This window comes from Hydra vulgaris, chromosome 03, assembly GCF_038396675.1.
Source record: "Hydra vulgaris chromosome 03, alternate assembly HydraT2T_AEP".
Taxonomy (NCBI): Eukaryota; Metazoa; Cnidaria; class Hydrozoa; order Anthoathecata; family Hydridae; genus Hydra; species Hydra vulgaris.
In genome coordinates, this window is record NC_088922.1 from 61,943,061 (window position 1) to 61,965,000 (window position 21,940).

Sequence of the window (21,940 nt, forward strand, 5' to 3'; positions counted from 1 at the left end):
AGTCAAATACTTTTCTGTTTTAAAAGAAAATATCGCCCTCATATAAATCAGTCGCAAAAAAAATATTTTTAGTTTTGAAAACGACAAAACGCAACTTTTGAAAATCTATTGTTTCAAAGTCATTATCCATGACAAAAATGAGAACTAAATTAAGAATTTTTCAATAGAATTCGATTAGTAAAAAAATTTCATTGTACAGAGTATAGAGTACAAACTCAATGAAAATGAAACAAAATTTAAAAAAACTAAATTTGTATTAATGTTTAATCGCACAATTCTTTAACAAATCAATCAATGTCAGAAGCAAAGAAGCCTCGTTTAAAGACTATAGACGTCTTCTTTTCAAGAGCGAGGTTAGTAAGCATTTAATAGGTTAAATTTAAATCATGGAACAGACGATTGTACTAAATAGTTGCCTAGGTTAGCTAGCATACGAAGTGTGATCTTTTTACGGTAGCATTCCATAATCGCAAGATTACTGAAAACATTTTTTTCTAACAAATACTAAAAGGTGAAATGTATGTAATATCAATATCCAAATCCTTTAGGTCAGACACGGGCCAAACTGAAACTGGTGATTGTGCTTATGAAACCGCTACATCCTCACAGTATGATTCTGATCCATCAACACAGCCATCTGTGTCTACCATATCCACTTTCTCTGCCAAGTTTGAGTCAAGCAAACCTGCTGTACCGACAGTAACAGATACTGCCCTGGTCCTTTATCCCTTTCAACCCCCTTCTACGTACAAGTTCCCAACTAAGATATTTGCATCAGATCAGTATGAAAGGTCCTGTAAGAGTATTTGGTTTGCAAAATGGCCATGGTTACACTATGTTCCTGAGACAGATTCTGTTTGGTATTTCAACTGCTTTGAGTGTCATCATCTCAGGCCATCGCTCGAACTGTTTTGAAGGTATTATTTTCAAGCATTAAATATTTAGGACGGCAGAGTCTGGAATTGAGAGGAGGACAACATCATGATGGAAATCTATGGCAGCTTGTACAAGAACGGGTACAAGATGTACCCTCTGTGAAAGAGTGGTTAAACAAACGCGACACATGGATATCAGACACAATACAAAATGAAATTATTTAAATGTTTGCACATTCAGTTCAACGAAGCGTTGTCACTAATATATCACAGTGCTCATATATTTACAGCTGATCGAACTACAGATGTGGCAGGTCATGAGCAATTTTCTGTCAGCATACAGTATGTAGGCCCTAATTTAAAAGTACAGGAATGCTTTATGGGTTTCTAGAGAAGAAACTTACCCACAGACAGTGTATGTTCACTGCGCAAATCATTCGTTGAATCTTGTTTTACAAGAGGTTTGCTTTGAAGTAAAAATGGTTATCGACACAATTCAATTTGTGCGTAATTTTGGAACAATCATAAGAGAGTCTTCAAAGAGAAAGGCATTGTATGAATCTTTGTTTGGTTTAGATGATGTTGTTCTGAACTTGGTCAGCTTATGTCCAACTCGATGGTGCATTAGGGCAAAAGCCATTAGTAGAATTATGACAACTTATGGAGAAGTTTATGAAACATTGTCTCAGCTAGCAGGCGACAGGTCAGTACGTGTTGATGCAAGGGCTAAAATCTCAGGCTTAGCCAAAAAAGTTTCTAAGGCACAAACCTTTTATGGAGTCCTATTATGCGATGCTCTGTTTTCCAAATTTGAATTGGTAGCCAAAGCTTCACAGAGTCCATCACTGAGTGCATCTGCCGCTGAAAAATGTATTCAACTCCTTCTGGCTCAACTTCAAGACTTGCGTAGTGATGAATTTGCTTTAGAATTACACAGGAAGGCCATCGAGAAAGCTATCACACTGAATCTCGAGCTGCCTAAGGCACAGCGTAGTTCCACAGTTAATTCTCCTGCTCGTTTCTTGTATGGAGCTCAAAGCCTTAAAGTAGAACAATTAACTACAGATGTTATCTGGAAGAAAAGTCTCTTCGAAGCCATTGACCACTCAGTTGCAGAACTGTAGCGCCGTTTTAACCAAGAAGGATTGCATGAGATTGCAAGCACAGAAGCTATTTTGAAAGTTTCATCCACATCCACAAGTAATGCAGCCACGCAAGCCATCATGCCACTGCAAAGTTTGCCAAATAATGTCGATGTTCCTATGTTGCAGTTACAGCTGCAACAGGTAGTTGTGTTGTGTTTATCTGTTCCAATATCAGTAGCTGGTTCTAATAGGCCCCTTAGTGCATTGAGACGGCTTAATACTTGGCTGCGGTCAACAATATCACAGAGTCGCCTCAATCACCTCGCTTTTATGCACATTAACAAAGATTACCTAGACAAGGTTGACATTACAGCACTCCTGGAGGAGTTTGTTACTAAAACCCGTGAACGTTCATCCGTATTTGGGCATTTTTTACAGTAACTGTAATTATTTTTGGTAGATTTTTTTTTGTACCAAATATTTAAATATAATGATTTAAAAAGGATTGCAAATCTGCATTTAGCAGGGTTAATGATGCCTGAAAAAAATTTCAGTGGGATTTCGCCCCCCCCCCCACACCCCATTCAGGGAGGGGTACCCTCCCCAAGCCCCACCCCATTTCCCCCCCCCCCCCAGTCTTTAAATACTTCCAACCCTATGAATGTGTGTATATGTGTATGTATGTGTATTGTGTGTTAATATGTGTGTGAATGTGTATGTATATGTATGTATGTGCGTATGTAGATAAGTATAGATATATTTAAATATACCATTGTTATTATTATCATTGTTATTATTATTACTAAGATTAATTGTATATAAATAAACTATTTTTTGAAGGTATTTACTTGAGATTAGTATTTCAATACTATTTGTAAATAGCCGTGAAAATTTATTTTCAGAATATATATGATTGATTGATTGATATCAGTACAATGCTGTTTTTACTATTCAGTATGGACCATCAAATAGACGTAAAATACCAATTTAAAAACCGTTACAATGTAAAATTTAAAAATCATAAAGAAGCCATAACAAAGACGACGTCAATAAAAATTGTTTTTTTTTATCAATCAAAATATTCTGAACAACATGATTTTACAATTCAAGAATATTTACAAATAGTATAACTACTAATGATGCGAAAAAAACCTAATAATTTATGAATAATAACATAAGAATAAAATAATAACAACTCTTAAAATCATAACGTTAACAATAATAATAATAATATTAATAATAGTAATAATAATAATAATAAAGTAATTATAATAATTTAAATAAATCGGAATAACTTTCCATACATCAATCGTTTTTACATACAAAGTTACAGTTACAAACAGTAATAAACTGACAAAGCGTAACAACTAACGATGACATAAAAACGACTATTGCTAAAAAAATTATAAAGATTTAGTAAATATATTAATATAATCATAGTTGTTTTAATATAATAATCAAAATATTTGCAAATATTATAATCAAATAAATAAATACAATATAAACAGAAAAACACTGACAAAATCAAAACAAAACAAAAGTTACAACAAACATTACAAACAAAACAAAAAATTACCTTTGGCAAAAAAAAAAATCAAAAAAAAAACTAAGGATTAAAAAAGATAATAATAATACACGGTAGAATAAAACATATATAATAAATGGCTAAAATGAAAATAAAAACAAATTATATATAACTGTATAAAGATTTATATATAACTAAAAATAAAAAATAACTGTAAGAAAATAAATAAATGACTAACAAAAAATAGTAAAACTATATACGCTAAAAAACTGAAGAAAAATAAATAAATAATAAAATAAATAATCCTAAGAAATATATGAAAGAAAACTAAAGAAATATATGAAAAAATAATAAAAATCTTCATTTGCCGATCGAGGTTCCGATGTTTAAATAGTTTTTTTTTTCTTTCTTTGCCATTCTTTTCATATATTTCATTTATTGTCGTTTTTTTTATTCACTTCTATTTTCATTACTTTTTTACTTAATTTCTTTCAGATATTTCTCTTTCTTTTCTTCATTTAAAACATTTATTCTGCTTTTTTGTTGATTTTATTCTTCGTTTAATTTATGTTTTCTTTTCCCTTTTACTTTTTTCCTTTCAAATTAAAAAAATAAGGAAATATATTATTTTTCTAATACTAAATTTAGACTTCATAAATAATTTTTAAAAAGTAATACACTGTAAGTAAAAAAAAAATACACTGCTCATAAGATAAAATTCTTGTTGTATTGATACAGTCAGTATGATGCTGTTTTTTGTTATTTTTTAACTTTTTATAACTCTGCGTACTACAATAAATATCGCTAAAACACTTTATATAATTTAGTTTATGATGTAAATATTATAATTTATACTAAGGCGGGAGACCTTGCGTGCTCTATAAAAAAGCCTGAGTTTAACAGAGAGGGAAGTAGACCAACTGTTTGTGGATATTAATAAGGTCATAAAATTTCTTGTTAAATATACTTAAGTGTATATTTGCAACAAAACAAACATCTAAGTTATTCATTACAAAGTTATAAATTGAAATACTGATCACTTTTTGATATCACGGATAAGTCAGTGGCACAGCTGTTGTTTTTAGATAATTAATTTTAGATTACAAAATATAAAAAAATGTAGTAGTTATAACTAACTCTTTTAAAATAAAAAATTGCTAATTGTTTTTGTACGGGGGGTAACTTTTTATATATATATTTTTTTTAAGAAAAACATACAGTAAAATCCCGCTTATTTGAACTTATTCGAATTTTACACATATTCGAAGCAATTTTCCTTCCTCGTGAATTTTTATTAACAAACTCATACAAATATTCCTCAGTTATTTGAACCTGAACTTATTCAAAATTTCGTAATGATTTTTTACTCCTCCTGAAAAAATCCCTGTCAGTTATTCAAAATTTCTTTGATTGATACCATTCCATGGCATTTTAAAACGTAACCTTACGGAACGTTATCAAAGTATAACAAACAATATAAAGTTATAAAAATATAAAAAAATTAAACATATTGCATTATTAATCCATTTATTTAATCATAAAGTATGAAAATTTACAATAATATTTTATAAACTCATATAAATAAGTTAATATAAAATTATAAAACAAAGTTAAATTAATGGTAATAGTAATATTAGTAGAGTTAAAAAAGACAGTATAAAATAAAAGTAATAATAGTTTTATAAATACATGAAGGGGGTATTGGAAAGTGTCACCAAATATCAAATGGGGGAAGGGGTGGTTTGCTACAGTGTGACGTGATAAATAACTTTTTAAATTAAATTTTTTATCACTGCGTAATTTTTTAAAATTGCAAACTCCGAGATAATTATATATAATACGAAAATTTTCAAGAAAAATGCTATGCAACGACAAGTAGCTAGCGTTTATTGTTTAACGGAGTCGTAACAAAAGAAAATAAAAAATTCAAATCAGCTTTTTTTTAAGTTACTTGTGGTAATCGCAGATTACCACAGACAAGTAACTTAAAAAAAATTATTCATCATATTATTATATATTATCATTTTTATTATATATTACGTTATTTAGTTACTATGATATAACATTTTATTAATAGTAGTACTATTATTAATGCTATTATTAAAACTATCTTTACTATATACTTATTTATCGCAATGATTGTAAGGAAAATTAATTTCTTGTTGTTGATGTTGTTATAGATTAAAAATGTCTAGTGAAAAAGAAAAACTTTACAAGTCTATTTATAAAGGATATTTAAAAGCATTTGCAAACAAACCAAAGCAAAAGTCTCAAGAAGAAACAAATAAAATCTGGTCTAAGATTAAAACAAAGAGCAAAACATTATCCGAATTGTAGAAGTTGAAATGTAGAAGTTGAAAAAAAATTAAAAGAGCTAAAACAAATTGAACTCTGTAAATATACAATAAAGTTGGTATTTTATCTTACTGGACAAAATTACCGAACTAAGTACCGAATACACCAAAAAAGCGTGTGGTTGAATCTAAAATCAGTTTTGATGGCGTGACTGACGCGACCCCATCAATTTCAACAAATGAAGAGTGTGAAAAGGAAAACTCCAATTTCTCAAAAGATTTAACAAAACAAGCTCCGAAACAAGATCAGTTAAAAAATGAAATTTTTATTTTACAAAGAGATATTGCATATCTCACTGAAAAAAGAAATTGCAACTTTTTGTTACAAGGAGACTATCAAATACTTGGGCAAAAGCAAAAACTTTTGGTAGAAAAAACCGAAATCTTGTACTTCGTCAAAAAGCCACTGAACGCCAAACAGCAACCAGACTAAAAAGAAAAAAAGCTATAGAAGCATTAGATCCAGATATTATAAAAAAGTTGTGTGGAATTAAAAATTCAGTATCAAAAGGTCGACCGCTAGCCTGTAATCAGGACAGTTTAAAAAAAGCAATTGTAGATATTGCCATGAAAGGGTCTGCTTCTGATGATAGGAGAAAAACTGAAATGGTTCGAACTGTAAAAACATTAAATAACTTGGTTGAAGAATAGAAACATCATGGTTCCAATCTCTCAAGATCAGGAGTTTACTTAAGATTACTTTCAAGCAGGTCATTGAGCACAGAAGGAAAAAGACATGTTAAAACTGCACCTGTCCGGTTAATAAGAGTACAAAATTCTGAGCATAAATTCGAGCCAGACACAAAATTTGCCAAATCATCCATTAGTGTCTCTAAAGAACTTGCGGCAGTTTTGGGTCCTAAAGAAGTGACGTTTCACTCCCAGGATGATAAGGCCAGGGTGCCAATTGGATTGACAGCTGCAAACAAGCACCAATGATGATGCATATGGAGTACAAGGTAACTTTAGCTGATCATGATTTTGTAATTGCTCCTCAACAAACTTATTCCTTCAATAATTGCAGTCATAGAAATTAAAAAGGATTGCATGAAAAAACAAGCCGTCACATACTCTGGCCCAACATACATAGCAATCAAAAGTGCAAAACATGATTCATCAACAGTCTTAGTCACTTAGTAGACATGAACAGAATAAACCATCTTTCTGCATTTAAAAGCAGCTTATTTACTGAAGATGAACCAGTCATGATTATAACTGTTGATGGTGGGCCAGATGAAAATCCAATATATGAAAAAACAATTTATTGTGCCAAGACTTATTTCAAAGAGCATGACCTTGATGGAATGCTTGTGGCCACTAATGCTCCTAGCAGAAGTGCCTTTAACAGGGTAGAGAGAAGAATGGCTCCGCTAAGCCATGACCTAGCAGGAATTATACTTCCATTTGATCATTTTGGAAGCCATCTTAATTCAAGAGGAGAAACAACAAACAAATTTATGGAGAAGGCAAATTTTGCCAAAGCAGGTGAAGTTCTTGCACAAATTTGGTCTAGCACAGTCATTGATGGATTTGAAACTAAAGCCGAGTACATAAAACCAAACAGTGAAAAATGTGTACAGTTAAAACATTTTGGAGCAGAGTGGGATACTAAACATGTCAGAGAAAGTCAATACTTCCTTCAAATTGTAAAATGTAATGATCAAAAATGCTGTGGTCATCGTCGCAACTCACTGTTTCATCTTATTCCAACTGGTTTTCTTCAACCACCAATTTCTTTGTTCCAAGGATAAGAGATGATCTTGAATGCAATAATACAAAGAACAACTTTGCATCTCTCTTTTTAAACTTATCACTTTGCAAAACAATTTTGCCCACGACAGTTACAAAAAAGTATCCCAATGGATTGCCATACGACTACTCATGTCCAAGCATTCAAAATTCCTTACCAAAAAGAATTTGTACCAATTGCAGTTTATATTTTGCAACTATTAAGTCAATGAAACAACACAAAACAGTTTGCTCAACTATTGGATATTCGAATGAGATTCAAAAAATTAGACCTCAACGCCTAGTTGCTCAACGTCTATCTGAACTCATGTGTGTCTTTTTAAATTCGGACAAAGAAACAATTGAGTCGTATGATCAAGACGATGTTGATACCTCTGACCTCAATTGGCCTTCAAAAATTATTGAAGAACATGGAACTCCAATACTTGAAGGTCAAAGTCCGATTTGGGAATAGATTTAGTTTTTAGACAGATATACATCAATTGTAATTTTTTATAAAAATAAACTATTACAATTAAAATATACACTTATAAAAAAAATTTTTGTCTTTGTCACGTCACACAAGGAGGAGGGGGGTTTCTTTAAAATGTCACATAGGGGAGGGGGGCGTTAGAAAAACGACAAAAAAAGTATAATTTGAGCAGCCCCTAATATAAAAAAAGCAATAACAATAAAAGATAAAATTGATACTCATTAATACATACTCAAATAAAAATTTCTTTGTTTGCTTTCGATTGAGAAGAAGAATGTTGGTAATAAAAGGGTATTTAGTTAAAATCTTTTTTTTTATAAATGGTATTATTTGGTTCCAGTGAGAAATATATTGATGTTTTATAGAGAGCTTGCCATATTTGACAGTGTTGAAAAAGGAAGTGTGCAAGTTAAGATTTTCAGTATTTCGAGTGTAATATTTTAGTGTGACACTTATTTTAATAAAAAAAATATTAAACGAATAAATATTAAATATTAAATGAATATTAAATATTATACGAAATATAAATATTAAACGAAATATTAAATATTAAACGAATTTGGTATAATATTAAATATTATACGAAATATAAATATTAAACGAAATGTTAAACGAATTTGGTAGTTCATTTTGAAGAAAATCAAACACAAAGATACAGTTATAAAACTTTACAAGATCTTGAAATTTTAGAATTTTTAATTCAGAAAATCTATTTTCGATATTAGATCGTAAAGGAGAAAATGTCATAATTGTTAAGGAAGTGCGTTGTAAACTGCAGCCTTGAGCGATAGAAATTTCAACATGGCATCTAAACAAAAGCAGACAGTCCTGACAATTTAAGAAAAATATCTTGCTTTTAAAAATTTAGAAAAAGGAATAACTAAAAAAAATTTTGCTAAAGAGTTTAGTGTTCCTCAAAACACTTTAACCTACTGAATTAAGAGTAAAGAAGACAAAATGAGCAAGTATGAGTCTGGTTGTTTTGAAGCGAAGAGATAAAAGTTTAGTTAGGGAAAGCATGATATCATTGATAAAGCTGTATATAAATGGTTTATGAACGCACATGAACGAAATAAACCAATTGGTGGACACGTCATTAAGGAAAATGCTTTAGATTTTACAAAAGAACTAAATATTGCGGATTTTAAAGCTTCAGAAGGGTGGCTTGATTGCTGGAAAAATAGACATAATGTTGATTTTTGAGCTATTTCTTGCAAGAAAAGTTCGTTTACAGAGGAAAAGGCATCAAGTTGTAAGTTATTAATGTAATTTAATAAAATATTTACGAGGCTGAAAAAAGTTTGGTTTATTTTATCAACAGCCTCCAACGTAAATCTTTCATTTAAAAAGTGAGCGATGTGCTAAAGGAAAATTGAGCATAGTTTGTTTGACAGGCCTAGCAGCAGGAAATGCGGTTGGTAAAAAGTTGTTTATAATTATAGTTTGAAAGGCAGAAAAACAACGAAGTTTAAAAGGTGTCAAAAGCCTACCTTGTCAGTACAAGTCCCAAAATAAATCCTGGATGGACTCGAAAATCTTATTGATTATGTAAGATGGTTTGACGCAAATGCTAAGGGTAGAAAAGTTGCTCTAATCATATATAACTGCCAAACTCATTTTAATAGTTGGCAATCTCAAAGCATTTGAATTTTTATTTTTACCACCAAACACAACCTCCAAAACTCAGCCAATGGATCGAGGAGTCATAAGGGCATTGAAGGCTTTCGCACAAATGTTGTGAAGCGCCAGATCAAATACATCAATACTGGTAAAAAGACTCCAAATAACAACATTTTTGAAGCTATGATCATGCTGGTAATAGCTTCAAAAATGTTGATATTTCTTTACCTTCTAAAAAAACAAATTCATAATAAAAAAACAAAATCTATACAATTTTTTTAAAAATTTGTCCGCTTTTGATTGTTTTTGTTGCTTCTAGAAAATGTTTATCAAACATCTTTTATACTAGGCTTAGCAATTGTCGGATTTACAATAGAGTTAGTTAAGTATTGGTCGCTTTTTGAAAACAACGACGTCAACGCCGTATATTGTTTTATTTTAAATGTGTTTTTTTAAAAGGTAAAGACGTAAAAGGTAAAAACAGCCTCTTATTCCAAAGTTTTCTTCTATTTTACTTTCTACTTTCGTTAAAATTTGATAGCGACTTTAAAGTAGGTCATTTTAAAGAAGATTTTCAGTTATTTGAACTTTCGGTTATTCGAAGTAAGTTCTAGTTTCCCTCGGAGGTTCGAATAACCGGGACTTTACTGTATTCATAGATCTGTTTATTTGTTAATTTAGTATAAATTAAAATGTTTTTTTAATATATTCTTTTGATTATTATTTTTGAATAAAAATGTAAAAAATCAATAATCTTATTTCGCGTTTTTTGAAAAAGCTTTTTAAAAATTTAAATCGCTTTTTATAAAGGCATTTATGCGGCTCTTTTTAACGTATAAAGTAGGGTTGAAAGTTTCCGAAAATTTTTTTAAAATGTTTTATCGCAAAAAAATATATAGTTTTATAAAATTCATTTCTTTGTTTCAAAATATGCGTTTTATCACCTTAGTATTTGGGTATTCTTTAAATATTTTTATTTAAAAATATAAGATCATAAAGGCCCACAAGTAAAAAATGCACATTTTATCAGACAAATTTTTATAATCAAGTTTTAAAAATCGCGCGTTTTTTTAAAAAAGCGATAAAAACGCTCAAGTTGTTATATGTTACTTTTATGAATACTACTTTTGTGTGGTAACAAAAAGTTGATGTTTATCGTGTTAGCTTGTCGTTTGAGCTTGTGTATAACATATTTCTAGCTCTTATTTCTCTCATGTACGATGTAAAAAATTCATTAAATAGGGGAAAGGCGCCTATCATGGCATACTTAACTTTGAAGCTTCATTATTCAGTATTCTGAAGACCAAAAATAAAAGTTTTGATATGGAAACATTCCTTGTTACATCTAGAACAATAATTAACCTGGGAGTTTTCATCAGTTATATTTTTTTTATAAGTTATTCTTATTGTAAAAAAAAGCACAAGTGTGCCATCATTGGCAACCACTGCTCCTATGATGGCATAGGGGAGGATGGGGCTAGTTAGGATCGAGGGTAACTTAATGATTTCATTTAACCGTAGAGTCTTCCCTCAGAAAAGCCAGAAATTACATGAAACCATCCTAATTTACCATTTCATGCTACACACCAGCATTGTAAAACTTTGCGCATGCACATAAGGTATATTGCGTTTTACGTATTTTTTGGACCAAAAAAAAAGGAGCATGGCTTTGGAGCATCGCTTTCTTTTAACTTTACTTAAAAATAAGTTTTTGTTATAAAAAAAAAAGATTTTCCCAACTCGTCAATATTTCAACACCCTCAACTCGTCAGTATGCCATCATTGGTAAAAGTCATCATTTTCATTAAAACAAGCTGTGTCTGCTTTGTTCAAAAGATAAAATTAAAGTAACTATTCCACTAAATGCACAAAACTTGAATATAAAATGCATGAAAATTTCATTTCTGCACAGTTAATAGTAAAATCACAATCTTAAATATATGAAGGAAACTACAACAGCACATCCCAAAGTCGATTTTTGTTGATTATAAAAACAATACTTGTGCACAAGGGACGTTTTTTCACTAAAACTAATGTAAAGTCAGTATAGTCATGCAGGTCTAATCATTTTTTTACCAAAGACAATTTTAATGGAAATATGACCGGTATGCCATCATAGGCGCTATGCCATCATAGGCGCCTTTCCCCTATAAAGAATAAAATATTTTTTAGATAACAAATTTTATTGTTTATTATCTTTGTGGAGCGATATTAGAAAACAAAGTTTTTTTCATTTGTAAAGGTTGCATATAAAGTTTTAAAAAAGATTAGATTTTATGTATAAAAGTTGCATTTAAAACATTTTTGTTAAAGTTACGTGTTATAAATGCAGTAGCTTGTTAGATTATAATAATTTATCTAAAAATGACATTGGAAAACACATTTGATCTAAAAATGTTTCTTAACTTTTTACCTTTCATTAATCAATATCGTAGTTAAATCAAGAAAATATTGTAAAGTACTGTAAATATTCAATTGCATTTTTTTATATACAATTTTATAGTTTTCAGTAACTTATAGCCCAATTTAATAGACATTGAAAAATACCCCTTCCCATGGTAGTCGGTAAAATGCGACCTGCAAACCGCGAACTGCGAAACGTTAAAATGCAAACTTTTTTGCGAACCAAGACATATTTTAAATAGCCATTACAGTTATGACATTTAAAAAAACGTTTGCTCATCAATTTTTTCATTTAAATTAAATAAAATGGAATTTTATATAATTTATTTGAATTAGGTCGTATTTCTTTTACATTGAATACCATTTATGCTTCTGCTTAAAAACCCATAAAATATATAGAAAAATAAAATTTAACGGCAAGCGGAAAGTAAAAAATATTACACCATAAACAACCAATAAGACCATGGTTTGCAAAAAAAGTTGGCATTTTACCGGTTCGTAGTTTGCGACTACCCCTTTTTACCGGTTTTACCCCATTTTACCGGCTCGTAGTTTGCGACTACCCCTTACCCTTTAGGGATTGAGGTGCAAATTATGTTTAGCTTTAAACAAAGCTTGCTATGGCAGTAAACTTCAATATGCTAAGCAAATAACAGGATAAAAAAATTTTAAAACAATTTTGAAAACAAGTTATTATAGTTGCTACTTATTTAAAACTACTTTAAAATATTCCACGTAACTACCCTCAAATTTTGAAAAACACGTATTAACTAACATTTTCTTGATTCAAACAGTAAATATTGATATTAAAAATAAAAGAATACATGTAAAATGGTAGGTCGTTGCTGTGGTAACCAATAAAAAAAGCTAAAAATATTTTTAAGGTGGCTCATATAGAAAAAATACTTAATTTAAAAAAAAAATTTGAATTTTTTTTTAATATACCATTTGATTCAAAATTTATAATTCTTTCAGAAAATATATACATTTTGCATGAAATACTTACTAATATTACCTTACTTAAACTTTTTTATTGGTCAGTTTCATTTTTTTGCTAATAATTTCTATTTATCGGAAAACTTTGGTCATGATTTTCATAGCTTTTTAATTTTATTATTTTTTTGAACTTCAAAACATGATATCTCGAGATTAAGAAAAGCTTTTTGGCTGAAATTTTTAGTGTATGTTCCTTAATCATTAAGATTTCAGATGTACTAAAATGATCAACTTAGAATAGTTTTATAAATTTTTATAACACAACACCCGTTTTTTATTACGTAAAAATTTGTGATTTTTTTAAGTATTGTGTCCCGTTTTTGATATTTTAATTATTTTTTTATTCTTTTAGTAGAAATGAATGAAAACAATGTAATGAAGCTATGACCAAAAGGTTTTTGAGTTTGAACCAAAATTAATCAAAAAATGTTGTTTTGAATTTTTTTTAAATTTGCGTTTTTTACCTCTTATTTTGTTGAAAGTTGCCTAAAATATAATTTATTTACAGTTTTTTTAATGAAATTTGAGTTTCTTATATCATCAAAAATAAAATAAAATATATATGAACCGTTGCAACTTATTCTATTAGGAAATTTTTTTTTTCTATATGAGCCACCTTAAAGACTGGATTTACGCTGTAAAAAAATAAAAATAAAAATAAAAAAAAACAGAAAGAATGAGTGAAGGAGTGATAATGTAAAATTGCAAAACTGTTCTAAATGTGTAAATCTGTGATTTACACATTTAGAACAGTTTTGCCATGTCACATTAGTTTTTTGTATTTTATTACCTAATTAGTTTTTACTTTTTTTTAAATTAAAAAAATTTATTTAAAGCCGATTTTTAAATAAATTTTTTTATTTTGTAAAAAAGTAAAAACTAAATAGGTAATAAAATACAAAAAACTCGATAACTCAAAATCTAAAGTTTTATCAGAAATTCTAAAAAACTCATATCACAAATATTGGCAAAATAAACAATCCCTGAAAATTTCATTATGATGGCATATATATTTCTTATGATTTTTTTTAACGGTGTGCTTAAAATTCTTGGAAAACGCAAAACAAAAAATGAATTCGTAAAAAAGTTATGTTTTTAAAAACAATGCGTAAAAAACATTTTAAAAGCTACCAAGTTCAAAGTATTCCCTGCATTTTTTTTTTTTTTTTTTCGGACTTATCGCCTTTTGATAAGTATAGAAATCGTGAAAACCTACGTTTAACCTTAATAATAATAATAGCTAATGCTGTTGAGATAAAGCGCCAGGCAATATCAATGACACCCGGTATAAATTAATCAATGAACAAGTTGATTCAGTTACTAAATAATAAAACGTTAATAATAAGCTTTCTTGACTCGACTGATTGATTGCAAGTTTGATTTAGAACTTTTAGCTGTAATAGATTGAACGACTTCTACTGGAATAGTCTATTCCATTCATTACCACATTCCATTACGCATTAACATGCGGTAGTGGTGTAGTGGTAAAGCCCTCGCTTCATAAGCGAGAGGTTCCGAGTTCGATCCCCACCACGTCCCTGGTAGTACCGCGCTCAACTTGTTTCTCCGCGCAGCGGCCTTGTTCGTCAAGGTTCGTGTTTCAGAGTTATAGAGTTGAGAGAGGGTTATAACCACTATTAAGTAACCTCCTCATCTGTAGTGGCTTTATCGGTCTAGAGGAGATGAATAACAAAAAAAAAAAAACAACAACACCCTATTGCTGAAAAAATATTGCTTTTTCAAACCTTAAAACTTTCATTTGTCTTAAATGATGATATCTTTATCAATTTCTTGTTTATAAGTTTATAACTAGCTAAAGTGCCCTAGTTTCATTTTGAGTTTTTCATTTTAAAATTTAAATAACAGACTAAATACCAATATTGATATTAATGCGGTTTCACTGACACACAAATTAGCTTTTTTAATATTTTTGTTTATGTTTTACAATAAGTACGATTTGATAACTCGAAATTGTCTGCATATAACAAGTAAAAATATATTAGGTAGCAAATAGGATTTAAATCTAAATCTGCATTTGAAATACAATACATTCGCTCCGTTGTTGTGTGCGTTGCTATAAAAATTTTAAAAGTTTTTAATTTTTTAAAATTTTAGAGGGTAGTTGCCCCTAAAATGTAAAAAGCGTTGAATAAAAATGTTCAAAATAGTTTTTTAAGTTAATCAAAACGCATTTTTCTTAAGTTTCCCGAAAGAAAATATATATAAATAAATGTTTTAGGAGTCTATTAATTTTTTGTTTTGTTTTTTGTTTCGAAACTATATATAAAGATGAATTTTTAAATTCATCTTTATATATAGTTTCGACAAAACACAAAACAAAACTATATATTATTTCGAAACTATATATAAAGATGAATTTAAAAATTCATCTTTATATATAGTTTCGAAACAAAAAACAAAACAAAAAATTAATAGACTCCTAAAACATTTATTTATATATATTTTCTTTCGGAAAACTTAAGAAAAATGCGTTTTGATTAACATTTTAGGGGCAACTACCCTCTAAAATTTTAAAAAATTAAAAACTTTTAAAATTTTTAGAATAAACTAATGTCATTAAAATGGCATTAGTACGTAGTAAACTGGTTGTGTTAATTTAGTACGCTGATATACTACGCCTCACCACTGCACACTTACGCACACACAACCACTCGCGCGCCTATGGAAAACGTTAATGATGAAAATAAACAAAAGGAAATATTTGTAAAATAGTTTGTTATAAAAATAAAAGTATTATTGATAAAAAATTTTAAATTTTTTTGAAGCAAGTAGATTTATAATTAAAAAAGAAAGTTTTAAGCTTTAATACAAGATTTAATTTTAAGATAAGTTTAGTGTGTTTTATATTTAAAGAAAAAAAACAAAAACTTCATCATACATGAAGTAAGAAGTTAAAAATGCAAATACTATATAAGAGACCTTTAAATATAATAAAAATGTAAAAGTAAAATTTTTATTTATAAATTTTTCGAAAAGTGTGTAAAATATAGAAAAACATTTAAATAAAAAATTATTAAATGTTATTACTATTAAACTTGTTGGTATTTATAACTATTGTTAAAAATGTATATTTAAAAGTATGAAAATTTTTAGCCATCAGTTGATTGTGAGTGTCTCTACCTACTTTGACCGTAATTGCTATCATCTCACTCACTATGCATGACATATAACTCTAAAAATAAAAGATAATTATATAGGCTACGATACAAAGAAAAGAACCGGACACAATTCTACAAGTAACGCTACGACTTTCGAAGTTAGATCACTCTCACATTAAATGTCTGGTCATTCAATTAACCAATAATGCCTATTAAGGTACGAATTTTTCTGGTCAATTTGCCATCGCGAATACAGAAAAATAATACAATTTAGACAAAACAGGATCTAACTTAGTTTAACTTGACATTAAAAAATGTGTTAATTTTTCTTGTTCCCTAGCAACGGCCATATCAATAAGAATGGTCCCTGATTCTTGCTGATAGAAAATCAAAATTAAGGGGAAAAAATTTATTCTCATCAAGTTATGAACGGACTTTCGAACAGATACAGTAGTGCTATTAGAGCTAACTTTTAAGATATTATAGTAACTTTTAAATAAGTTTTTATAACGTTCAATCTGTTTTTACAAATTTATTGAAAATTTCAGGATCCATTCCCTACATAGAAGTATGTGTTCTAAAGAAAAAAAATTTAAAAAGTTTTTCTTTCCTCCTTTATTTATGGATTTTTTATACTTCTATTTTGGGAAAGTTGCCCAAATTATTTTAATTAACCAAATTAAGTCTTACTATTGGTTTATTAATTTTTTTTTACAATCAATTAATCTTCCGTTAAAGCTGCCTAAGTTGTTTATTAATAAAAATCAAATTAAACGTGACAAATGCACAAAACTTTTGGGAATACTTTTTGATGAAAATTTGTCATGGAGAAACCATATTGGTCTTCTTGAAACAAAGGTGTCCTCTGTAATACGTGTTTTGTATAAGTCAAGACCTTTTCTCGATAGTAAATCACGTAATATGCTTTACTTTAGTCTTGTACATAGTCAGCTTTTGTACGCAAATATTGTATGGGCTAGCACCCATAAAACCAAATTGCTAAAATTGCAAAGTCTGCAAAACCATGCATGCAAAGCAATTAATTATTTAAATAGGTTAGTAAACCCGGCCCCAGTGTTGAAAAGCATGATGGTTCTAGATATTGAGAAACTTAACACATTACAGATATTAATTTTTATGTATAAATATAAAAACAATCTTCTACCAAGCGTTTTTTCAGATAACTTTCTTATATCATTTTCTGAAAAATATAATCTGCGTTCAAATACCAGCAACGACTATCAACTAGGAAAAATTAAATCACAGCAGTCAAGTTTTCTAATTACAAACCGAGGTCCATCCATATGGAATCGTTTCCAAAATAAAAATATTAAAGACCTAAAAAGCATTTCATCGTTTAAACAACAAACTAAAATGCATCTCCTTAATTCCTGACATATATATTATAGTTTACAGTATTTGTTTTCAGATTTTTTTGTATTTTTTCTTTTTATTTATTTTTTAATTTTTTTTCTTCTTATGTGTTTTAATTTTATTAAATTTTTTATTTTTATTTAAAAACTAAAGTATTTTTTTATTTTTATTTTAATAGTGACTAAAGGGGCTCTATGAAAAGGTTGTGATAATAAACGCATCATCCTTACTTTCTTTGAGTCCCTGACTGATTATAACAGTATATATATATATTATAAATTAAAAAGATTAAAAACGTTTTTTATAAAGGTTTTTTATGTTTACGATGTTATTTATTTTATATGAAAAATTATAATATTGTTTAATAAGCGAAATAAAAGTTAAATAAAGAAAAAAATTTTAGTTCACCAGTATTGATTATATTGATAATCAAAAGACATCTTGGAACAAAAATACTTCATATTAGGGTTATACTTAATTATGTTTCTGTATAATTTTTTTTTCTTTTTGTTTGTTTTTATGTTTTTGTCATTGTAAATCTAAAAGCATTATTCAGGCCCGTGGCAACAGGGGGAGGAGGGGGTCAGCAACTTGCCCTTCCTCCTCCCCGTATAATTTTTCAAATAAATAATTTTGAAGAAATTGACTGAAAAAATGACTTAAAAAAAAAATGGTTCTTAAAACTATTTCGGGGTAGTACTGCCCCCCTCCCCCTCCCTACAATATAATTAATTGCAATAGTTTTGCAAAAGATTTTTAATCGTTTTAAATTCATGCTTAAATAAAATAAAAACTATAATAAGTTTTAAAAATATTTATTTAAAAGTTCTATAATTAAAATATTGTTTTTTAAAAAATTCTTATGTTGTAGCACTATTATTTTTAAAACAATTACCAAGCAAATTTCAATACGCTAATAACTTTTGGGACCGTTTTTTTGATTTAGTTTAATTTAAGGTTTAAATTATGGTTTAAATGATAAAGAATAAGTAATCGACTAAGTACTTAAATAAAGATGTCGTTTGGGTATACGAGACGGTAATTTATTCGGCCCATACCTTTATATAAAAACAATTTTTGGAATTGAATGAAGGATAACTATACGCAAGTAATCTAATTTACTTTGATTAAAATCATGCCACTTGCTCAATTGGCAGATCCTTGGCTTGGGATTCATGTGGCTGAAGATGCGGAGGTATTCTTATTTATATAGGCAACACCTATATAATATATAACAATTATACATAATTTAGTCAATCGCATTTTAAATTGAAATAAAATCTAGTTTTATATTATAAAACAAAAACTTTATAAATAATCAGAAAATTAAGTTTGTATATTCTATAAATAGAGTGCCTGATAGTATCAAAGAAAGAGCATTTGTAAATGAGTAAAAACATTTATATAAATTTCTTGTAGAAGAAATTTAGATGAGTGTTTTCACTAATTTATGTATATATATATATATATATATATATATATATATATATATATATATATATATATATATATATATATATATATATATATATATATATATATATATATATATATATAAATATAAATTATATTAGTGTATTCTACAAACAGAGTGCAATGTTCTAAAAGAACAATGTTCTTTTAGAACATTGCACTTTTAGAACATTGAACACAGAAGAAACAATGTTCTAAAAGAACAGAGCAATAATAAATTAGTAAAAACACTTATCTAATTTTTGATTACTTCAACACTGTGTTTCACCATCAGTAGGTTTATCAGGAAGATACTTTCCTGATGAACCTACTGATGGTGAAACACAGTGTTAAAGTAATCAAAAATTAGATAAGTGTTTTTACTAATTTATATATATATATATATATATATATATATATATATATATATATATATATATATATATATATATATATATATATCTGGCTTTTTTGGTACTGATTAAAAAGTAAAATCTGTGGCTTTTTTCACAGTTTGTTTGGCGATTGTTTTGTAAAATGATTTTTTTGTCTATTTATTTATAATTTTATATCAACTTAGATTTTATTTATTAAAGTAGAATAGTTAAGGTTGTTATGCTTATTTCTTTTTTGTAGTTACTAACTTTTTTATTTGCTTTATCTGTATTAAAAACTTCGTTCCTGTTCTGTAAGTTCATTCGAATCAAAGATATATTGAATAGTTTTTATAATATGCTGAATAAATTTTATAATAATAACTTTTTACGTCTATTTTTTTACTTGCCAAATTTTATAGAAAAATAATGATGCTCTCACATTCTTAAGCAGTGAAGGTATCTACTTACCTGAGTTCCATAATGAAACAACCATGTGCTGATTATTAGTTTTCTTCATGGGTCACAACTTTTTAAAAGGATCCATATAAATTTTTTTACTCAAATAGTCATAAATCTTTGGAAGTTATCAGATTTATATAAATTTTCACTTTTTTGTTATTATTTTTAGGCTCTTTCCGATGATGTATAATACTATAATCTGAGTGTTAGCCAGCTGTATGGCTCCACATATATAGCGGAATTGCTAATTGGTTAAAATTCCCAAAATTCAACGATTTTTTTTTAAATAATAATAGGACAATATCAACGCAAATTCCCAACATTTTGTAGAAAAATAACAATGAATATTCTCAATATCACAAAAATGTTGTAAAAAATATATTCTTGGCTAACACCCTGATAATATTTCAAAATTATTATTAGTATTTAATAATAATTTCTAAATATTATTTAGAAATCATTGTTATATATTAATATGTAATAACAGTTTATAAATATTATTATAGTAGTATTTCAATGGATTACAAGTTACTTAACAGGAAGAACTCATAGAGTAAAAATTGATGACCAGTTATTATCTGAACCCTATGTGGCAGGTGTGCTTCAGAGATTAGTACTGGGACCCATGTTATTCATGGATACACATGAATTATAATAACAGTGCTACCAGATATGTAAATATTAATAAATAAAGCGCACAATAGTCTACCTTGAAGGAAAGAATTATAAAAAATCGATGCTTAAGTTAAATAATGCATCGGAAGCACTTAGTTTAGTGGTTTAGTGAGTCCCTGGTTTGGTGAAAGCGGTCTGAAACTGAAGACAAGTTAATCAATGAGTATGCTGAATATGAGTTCTAAAGTAAAATATTTAAGTATTTCTCAAAATGTCCTAACACATGTGATGCTGGAAAATAAATTAGTTAAATGCAGTAAATGTACCAAATACATGGGTATTAAAATTTTTTTTAAAAAGGGCTATTTATGAGGAGAGTCATGGAGTAATATGAACTATTTTTATTGTGATTTTAATCATATTATTATAATCATATTTTAATCATATTATTTTAATTATATTAATCATTATAATAGTAATAACAATAATAGTAATAATAATATATATATAAATCAATGAAATATGTTGTTTATTGTTGTTACAGTTTTATTTTAAAAATTGATATATTTTTTTTCATTTAGCTGCCTTAATTTTTTACTGAAAATTATTTATTGTAAATTTACCGCAACCAACAGTCCAAATTTTTTTTTAACTATTATTTATTGTAGATGCCATACCTAAATTAAATAATGACTTGTAATATCAAACTTTTAGTAAGAAGAAATACACAATTTGTGACAAAAATAAAAATTTATATTATGTGCACATAATATACATTGCTTTTTTAAAATATTTTACATGCTGTATTTATGTTCTATGTCAATTTTATAAGAAATTAAAAAAAAAAAGTTTATGCACATTATTGCAGTGTGAAAAATGATTCATGTATACTTGGGTTTATCTCATAATATCTGCCTGCTATGATATTTTTTTTTTGGTAAATATTTAAATAATTTGCATGTATGCAAAATTATGTTTCACTCTCTAGATGATGTGTATATATCTCTCTTTAAAAAGTGTATATATAAATCATGTTATTATACATTAATTTTATCTATTTTAAAGTATTTTTTTGTAAATTATATTTTTTGTATGTTATTATTATTATAAGTAATTGCAATATTTATATATTGTTTTAAAAATTAATTATTCAAAGTAAATCTTAAATTATGATTAAAAAAAAAAATTATTTTTTTACTACCTTTGATACTTAAAATTCTTGTGGTTGTTGAATAAATGTTTTTGTAACTTTAATTTAGACTGCCAATTTTTTTTTATGTCTTAAAATTTCTGGTGCCAAATTACTTTTATCTATGTCATTCTCTTAAAAGTTCAGTTCTAGTTTTTGAGCATTATTTTTTTTTGGGGACATTTAATAAGAACTGATTCTTGATTAAAATATTTTTAAATATATTTTTTTCTTTTTTTTATATATTTCTTTTTTATATTATATTGTTTCATTGAT

At 27.8% G+C, this 21,940-nt stretch overlaps 1 protein-coding gene across 1 annotated transcript in view; it reads left to right on the top strand.

The window, feature by feature from the left end:
- Window positions 1-18,635: 18,635 nt before the first annotated feature.
- The window catches only part of LOC100202283 (ribosomal protein S6 kinase 2 beta), a 50,952-nt gene continuing 47,647 nt past the window's right edge, over window positions 18,636-21,940 (top strand). Inside the window, 1 exon segment of the mRNA NM_001309699.1 lies at window positions 18,636-18,767. Within this exon segment, the coding sequence (NP_001296628.1) occupies window positions 18,708-18,767 (60 nt within the window). The 5' untranslated portion in view covers window positions 18,636-18,707.